General features: G+C 35.1%; 1 protein-coding gene across 1 annotated transcript; it reads right to left on the bottom strand.

Moving 5' to 3' along the window:
- Positions 1–4,005: 4,005 nt before the first annotated feature.
- LOC113014085 (C-type mannose receptor 2-like) lies at positions 4,006–7,619 on the bottom strand. The gene is made up of 5 exons (XM_026155384.1): positions 7,583–7,619; positions 5,807–5,847; positions 5,036–5,428; positions 4,568–4,897; positions 4,006–4,352 (listed from the first exon to the last, which is right to left on the bottom strand). The coding sequence occupies exons 2-5, from the start codon at positions 5,838–5,840 to the stop codon at positions 4,006–4,008; spliced, it is 1,104 nt and encodes a 367-aa protein (XP_026011169.1). The 5' UTR covers positions 5,841–5,847; positions 7,583–7,619.
- Between the last annotated feature and the right edge of the window lie 1,211 nt (positions 7,620–8,830).

Genomic DNA, 8,830 nt, shown 5'->3' on the forward strand with positions numbered 1-8,830 from the left:
ACCCTCCGACCATACATACATTACACAAACATTGCATGGGGAAGACAGGTCAGAGAGGTATAACGATGGAGAATGCACAACATGAGGAAAGATAAGGAGAAAAAAATAACTCCCCCCAGACTGAGCTCCAACAGGGAGATTTAATTTGAGAACAGAGAAAAAACACCTCTGGACATAGCACATGTTATTCTTTTGCCTGCAGTGTGAACATATGTGGGTCAAGTAAGAAAGTAGCCACTTCTGTCTTCTGTCTAATTTAACAAATTTTTTTAAAATAAATTATTATTATTAACAAACAGGAAAAGTAAACACATTTTCTTTTGGCAATTTACCAATCAAGTAAAAAAAAATTTAAGTTGCGTGGACAACAACGTGCCCAATAACAGCTTATGTCTTAGCTTAATGTGATTAACTTGAGCACAGCCTTTTTTGCTAAAATAAAAGTACAAGTTTCATTTAACTTACCTCTACATGCTTGCGCAGGTTTGATGTGGAATTTCTAAAAGCTGCTAACTCGGTCTCTCTGGGCAAACACAGCTTGCACTGCATAATAAAGCTGTTGCCTTTCTTGCACTTGAAGCCAAAATGGTCCCTTAAATACGGCCAGGGGTTCACATCGGTTTCTTTGAGTTCAGGGTCAGCAGAATTCGATGGGGTTTCTTTTTTCGCTGGATCCGTACCACCGATGTCAGACTCCATCTTTATCGTGACCCAACGCTAATTTGTTCTACTACCCATCATTCCTGCTAGTTTCCGAAGCGCAATGTTGGGTTTTTTTTTGTTTGTTTGTTCTTTTAATTTACTCAGTAACGGGTGTGATTGAAAATGTAGTGAAGTACAATATTTTTTAAAAAATATACTTAAGTAAAAGTAAAATTACCGACTTGAAAAATGACTTTAAAAAGTACAAATACACAAAAAAACTACTCAATTACAGTAACACAAGTAAATGTAATTCGTTATTTTCCACCTTTGTGAATATCTAAATACACTGCATTTAAATACTTGCTAGCCTGCTTGATCATTTTCATTTAGATTTTTAGGCTGTCTTTAAATTCAGTCCTCTGTAGGTTCATATTTCTTGAACAATATACATCTTGTCTTCCAGATTAGATTAAAATTGTTCTGCTTTTTCAACATAAATGTACAAATGACTGTTCAAATGCAATATGATGAATCTTCTCAGTGATGCCAGTGGTGCTCCATTTGGAGAAACTGAGAAAAATCTTTGTACAAACTTACCACCATAATGGAGCAAAGATTTTGTCTTGTTACAAGCATCAAAAGTCAATTTTGCTAATCTCTTTAAAATAGTCATACCACATATCTTGTTGCTTTGTTCTAATCAGTTCATCAATTTCTCTCAAAGAGAAATTACTCTCATTTGACCACCTTCAGGTGTCTTTGAACAGGCTGATCCACACACTCATCAGCGAGCCAAATTCTTTGCCTGACTGGTTGAGTCAGTGTGAAGATATCTGCAGCAGTTCTGACTAGAGATGGACCGATCGACCGATGGACCGATCCGATATTACGTATCTGTATCAGTCCGATACTGACCTAAATTACTGGATCGGATATCGGAGAGAAATAAAAAATGTAATCCGATCCATTAAATATCAAAAAAGCTTGTGTAGCGAGTTGATGGGAACAGCTGTTTCAAGTCCAAACGTGTCTTAAAAACCTTAGCGAGCCCTCCTCCACAACCAGAAACTCTCTGAACATTAAAAAAGGTACAGCCAGCTGGTAATAGGTCATTAAAGTGCTTAACTCACTCTGTTTATGTGAACTTGGCCATTTGCTTTTGCTGTTGCGTGTGCAGATGATTATCAGCTTTATTTAGCTTTTAGCTACCTGGATATTCTCCCTGTCAATCATCACTTGACTGTCTCAGTGACGTTAAACTGTGGATGGCAAATAACTGTTTAAATTTTAATGATAATAAAACGGAAGAAATTTTATTTAGCCCGCATTGCTCTATTGTTTCTCCAGATGCTGACATTGGTGTTTTGACCTCCCATCTGAAAAGTTCAATCGTAAATCTTGGTGTGAATTTTGATTCTGCACTTACCTTTGATGGTCATGTAAATGGGGTGGATAAATCGTCTTTTTATCACCTCAGACACCTATCGAAGGTCAAGTCTTTACTTTCCAAACGTAATTTGGAAACTGTTATTCATGCCTTTATTACCTCACGTTTGGACTATTGCAATTCCCTTTTAATTGGGGTTTGGTTAGGCACCCTGTCATGCTTGCAATTAATGCAAAATGCGGCAGCACTTTTTTTAACTCGTAGAAGGAAATTTGACCGTATCACTCCGGTTCTGGCTTCACTACATTGGCTTCCTATTGTTTTTAGGATCCGTTTTAAAGTCCTTTATTGGTTTTAAAAATTTTAAATGGTTTGGCCCCTGTTTATTTATCTGATTTGTTGAAGCCTCATGTTCCTACTCACTCTCTCCGTTTAGCTGATCAATTGCTGTTGTCAGTCCCTAAGTCGCGGCTGAAACTCAGAGGAGATCGAGCTTTCTCAATTGCAGCTCCGATGCTTTGGAACAACCTTCCCTTTCATATCAGACAAGTGTCTTCAGTGCAGCTCTCTAAGTCCGGATTGAAAACCCGTTTTATTCCCTGGCTTTTAACTCCCTCCTATTATTTTATACTATGCTTTGCTTTTCTTTGTTTTTGTGTTGTTCAGCACTTTGGTCTGTCTGGCGCTATATAATAAACGATGATGATGATGATGATGATGATGATGATGAAACTGACATTATCTGTGTGGAGTTTCTAAAAAAGAACATCAATCACACCTACTGGCTCACTGGATTGTAAGGATACATCTTTCCTCTCTCCTGAAATTTACAATCAACAGATCGATTTCACACTCTCTTTTTAACATGTTTTATTCCTCATTATTTTATAGATTAACATATTCAGGCAGTATTTAAAATGAGATACAAACACCAAAGACATATCAAATGAAATCAGGACATTTGAATAATGTTTGCAAGTTTCTGTTTCTTACAATTTTATAAAATATTTCAATCACATTTGTAAGGCTTCATTTGGCTGTACAACAACTACTGTCACCAGTAGATGTCCCCCAAGAGTGTAATAACTGAAGCTTCAATCAACTTTTCACACAGTGGTTCAACAAGGTTCAGAGCTTCACAAAGCCTTGTTTTACCAGACTCAGTCTGAACTACTCACAGCAGAAAAACTGCAATTTGAAAGAGAACAAAAAGAAGAAAGAGCCTGCTCATCACTCATGCACACAGTCTGGTGCAATCAGCTGGTTCTTAAATACCAGTGAGCTGATGAAGACAATAAGCAGCAGGTGTGAGGTACCACTGTGCACTGTACAAGGATGAGGAACTTTACCTTGGGATTTTACCTTAATGCAACATATACTAACTAATATTAAACTTCATAATATTATACATTATAGCATTTACATAAAACCGTTTCCATGTAGAAATGGAAGTCCTTATGAAATTGGATCTTTTAAGCTACTTAATCTATATTAATTTGATATTTAGCTTTTCTTTCATGTCGAGTAAATCACAATTACAGCTTCTCAACTGTAATTATGGTTTTACCTCAATTATTACTGAATCAATACAGTAATTTGGGGTTTGAGCTGCTAGTGCCAAGATGAATTATTAAAAATGACATTGAAGTAAAAGAAGTGAAAAAGTTAACATTTTGAAGTCTAAAATTATATTTTTAAAAACAAACAAAGAAAAAACTACCAGCAATATTTTATAAAAATATAAAAATATGATTCAATCCATTTTTACTTACCAAGCAAAAAATTACAACAACAGTCACCTCAAGCAGCTTTAGATATTGTGAGGTACAAAATACAAACCATACAAACTCCCACCAAAACTACTTGAATCCACATTTCCCAGAATGCTTTTGAAGAAACTTTTTAAAAATCAACACACCCCAAACACAAAGTAAATAAATGCAAACCCTTTTGATCAAGAATCAGAGAGGATTTTACTTCTTAGAACAGATGAAATTAAACATTTTATTATCAGCTTGTTTGGACCACTTATGTGGGCGTTCTCTATTCATGGCTCCAGACATGTCACAGCCATCAGTCGTTCCGTCAGAGTCCCAGTTTTTATATTCAACTACCTCATCAGTGACCCAGAACCAGAAACCTAGAGTGCAGGTGTAGCGCAGTCCCAGCCATACGTAGGTAGAGTTGGCCTGCTTGACTTTCTCCTGGATCCAGTCCTGTTTATCTGAGTTAGTAATGGACACCAGGTCATTGTAGTTCTCTCTGCAGTAATACAGGGCCTCCTCCCAGGTCTTGTTTTCTTTGATCAGGATCAAATTATCTGTTAAAAATAAATAACTTCAATGAGTATTGGTATTAAAAAAGGAGACAGAGCAAGGAGTGCTGTGGCTATTTTACAGTCACTACTTCTTTTTATATTATGAAAAACAAAAAATAAGTAGAAAAAATACTTCGTATTGATAGTATTTTTAGTATTGTAAAAATATACTCATTGTAAAACTCACCATCATAACAGAAGAAGGGTTTTTTTTTTGCCACATTCATCAGAGCTCCATTTTCCTGATCTGTTTAACAGAGTCATAGCACATGTCTTGTTGCTTTGTTCATCATTGAATAACTGCATATCCCAGTATCTGAAAGAGAAATCACTCCCATCTGACCACCTCCAGCTGTCTCTGAACAGACCGACCCATGCGCCAAACTGAGAGTGCTTAGCCGTAACCAGGGTCTTCATTTCTTCTCCATCTACCTGATCGAGTCCACTGGCCAAGTCAGTGTGATTTGATCTGCAGTAGCTCTGAGCCTCTGTCCAAATTTTGTTTGGCTCTTGAATCAAATGGAATGTTTTATTGTCTTTCTTCATTCCTGTAAAACCAACAGAATAAAACACAATGACATCCTTCAATTATTTGTCTCCTGAAACTTTTTTCTGAAATGACAATTATGTGATTACTTAATATCATGATACTATAATAACGTTTAGTAGTATTCACATCTCCTCACCATCGTAGCAGAAGAACCACATAGTACTGTCACATGAAACATCTGCCAGCTTTTTATCTCCATTATCGTATCTTTTCCTCCCACAGTTCCCAGGCGGTTCTTTAACAGTACCGTATCTTCCATTCAGATTCCAGCTGCTGTCATTATGAATGTATTCCACTCCTGGCAGAGACCAACGCCACGTCCTGTTTCCACCTGTGTTGTTGTTCAGTCCAATCCAGGCTTCTCCTTGATTCTGTGTGGAGTTACGGAGTCTGCTCATGTCTGTCATGTCAAACACTTTGGCCAGGTCTGTATATTTCTCTCTGCAGTATTTCTGTGCTTCAGACCAGCTCTTGTTTTCTTTAATAAAGTGGTACTCATACAGGCGGCATGTAAAGAGGCAACACTGACCTGAAATACAGAAATATGATAAAATAAAAATCTGATTAGCAAATTAAACTTTTCAGGTTAAAACTGTCATATAAATGAGAATGAGTGCAATGATTTGTCAAACATTTTGGTCGAATCATTTTAAATATCTTTGAGCTTCTTCACTAAAATGATATTTATACAGCTGACATGTCAACAAGAAACTGACCCCCAAAAACTGAAAGAAATGTGTTGATGCAAGAAACTAATTTAGATGATGGAGAAAAGGTTTGCCAGATAAACATGAATCTATATTCAGTGAATACATTGGTAGAAATATTGCAAATGTTTAATGAACCAACATTCATCTGTGTTCATTTTAAATTTAAAACAGTACATTTGATGAAACAATCCACTTACCCATCAGAATAAGCAGATACAGACTCCACTGCATCTTTGATCTGACAGATGAAAGTGATGTTTTATTGCTCAAGGAAACAAAGATTTAAACAGAACGTCTTTGATGCACACTTTATGTCAGGAAAGAAAAGATGGATCAATATATCATGGTAGGAAATATGAAATATATATGAGAAGAAGCCTGATAAGGAAAAATAGTGTGAAGCATTATGAATCATGACATCGCTGTTTCAGCTGCAGTTACTCAGACATCTAATCATTTTTAATCCAAACCTCTCAAACTGACAGTATTTATTTGACGAAACAAGTCTTTTCAGGTTCAACAACGTTTAATATACACACGCTTTGGATGTTATCAGCCTCATGAAGCAGGTGTTTATAACAATAGTACCCACTTTACAGTTACTCAGGTACTTGCTACAGGTTATCAACTAAATTAAGATTATTACATAAAAAACATAAAGTTCTTATAATATATAATGTTAAGATGGATCCATCCTCTTAACCACTTATCCAGTTCCGACGTGCAGGCCAGCCTGTAGATTATTACAGCTGTTTGTGTGAAAGGCTGGTTATGTTTATTTCCAAGTATTTCTGATTACGCTACACTTTTATATAAAAAAGTCTCCATTTTCCAAACTTCAGTAATTTTAATAAATGTGTGTGTTGATACAAATTAAGCTGAGTTTTTAACTCTACTTCTGCTTTTAGTTGTAAACAAATTCTGTGCTGTGAGTAGGAAACAAATATCATGCTCAGTGAAAAGGTGACTTTCATTGTGCAAATTATATAGATTTTATAAGTTCTGAATCAATCAGATAGAAGTTTGACAACCATAAACTCAAACTCATGAATGCTGTGCTGTTTGAGCCACAGGGTTCATAAAGAGTGTCAGGAGTCCAAATGTTTTCATTAAACCAGATGAAATTGAGCTGATAAATAAAATAAATAATTAATAAACTCCGCAGCATCTTTTATATCAGACATATTTGAGCTGACATAGAGCCAGTTTGGTAACTCTTATGTGCTGCATGAACAGTGTATGTCAGGCTGAAATATGCAAACCACAATCAAAAAGGATCAATGCAGAAACATATTCATACAAACTCCAAATCATGAATTTATTATGATACAAAGTGAACTGAAATACTTTAAACGCTCTCCACATATTACATTAAACAAGTCGCCCAGTGTAATGTAGAGGAATAAAGAAAGGAGGAGGACAGAGGGAAAGATGAATGAAGAGTTGCAGCTAAATGCTTGTAAATTAGTGCCCAATGCCAGGTCATTGAAAAACACAAGTTCATATGCATTTAGTAATTTACTTGTATGTGCTTTATATTGTGTGTTATATTTCATTGACTGTGAAGTTTTTAATACTTACACATGATGGTTAAATATAAAGATAATCCTTTGAAAAGTTTTGTTTGGTTAAAGAAGTGCATGTTGTGGTTCAGCCTGATATTGAGTTTTTGGGCTAATCATGAGTGAACCTTTACCCACAATCAGTCCCAAATTTTAGCTTTTGTAGTCTGGATAATTTTTATACTAGACGAGCGTAGTGGAAAAATTTCAGTGCTCGACTGTACTGAAACGTTACTAATGTTAAATATTTTTCTTTTTATATTTGGTCGCAAAATATAAATTGATTAATTCAAATATTTACGTCAAATAATTAAAAAAAAAAAACTGAGTAATGACATCATCTACATTCGACCTGTACTTATGTACAAAGATAAAATGACAAAAAAACAAAATAAACAAAATTAAACTTACATCTGGTTAGTTCTCTCCTTGATGTCACTCCTCAGTGTGTTCATGAAAACTGCTGTCGAGTAAATGTTATGGGCTACACTAAAACAGAGATCTTATTTCCCAAAGGTCAACATTTGAATATTAAAAATTTTCACCAGAAGGATCCAGTGTATATATCAGATATGAAACGGGGATGTGATGCTGTTGAAAACATAAATATAACACTGCACTGTTGTCTGTCGAACGAGCAAGAGCAGGAAGGAGAAAGAAAATGTAAATATATCTTTTCCATTTATAGTTGATAATAAATGCAACACAGTGAGACTAGAGTTGCACATAAAAATGCTTCAGGTTTACCTCATCATACAACTGTCAGTGACTCTGTTATTATAGTTCTGATTTGTATAATTAGTTTTATAAATGATTATTTCATTTTTACTTTTTGCTTTGAATTCAGTTTAATTTTAGTTTGTTTCCAGAGTGGATTTTCTTGTTTTGTATGGACGGCATTGCAGAGGCAAAATGAGTGCATGTACTTTCACTGCCTTTCAGACAAGTTGTAATAATTTTTTTTCCAAACAATACTAAACTATATTTTATTTTAGCATTCCTAATCGAATAAAATGTTTCACTGTATTTGACTTATTTTTTTCAAAGTCCAGTTTTTATTTTTATTCTACTTAACTATATATTGTTTTCACATCTAGGTTTAAATTTTACTCTTAGTTCAGTATAATAAGTTTGGTTCCATCAACCTTACAGTTAAACTTGTTTCAGCAAAGTTCCAAAAAGTCCTCTTAGATTTTTATTCAGCTCTAACAAATGAGTATAAATCATAAACTACAATCTGTCTGAACACACATTGTTGGCTGTACAGCATCAACAATCTGTAGACGTCTTCTTACTTCTGTATAAAAGCCAGTAAAAAAAAAGAAGGTGTATATAACAATAATCTAACTCTGGGTTTGACTCAGAGGTTGTTCCAGCTGTTTGTGTGAGAGGCTGGTTACATTTATTTCCACACATTTGTGATTATCCTACACTTTCATATGCATAAAAGGTCTCTGGTTTCAAAAGTTGAGTAATGTTAATAAATTTGTGTATTGATGCAAATTAGGCTGAGTTTCTAACTCTACTTCTTGTTAGGATGCCTGGGTCATTGACCCCGGGGTTTTTGAGTTTATTATATTATTTATACTTTCTAGTCTTTGGTTTATCTCTGTCTTCTCTAGTTGTTCTGTCTCCCCTGTCACCTGTATCCCCTTGTCT

Source organism: Astatotilapia calliptera, chromosome 3 (genome assembly GCF_900246225.1).
Source record: "Astatotilapia calliptera chromosome 3, fAstCal1.2, whole genome shotgun sequence".
Taxonomy (NCBI): Eukaryota; Metazoa; Chordata; class Actinopteri; order Cichliformes; family Cichlidae; genus Astatotilapia; species Astatotilapia calliptera.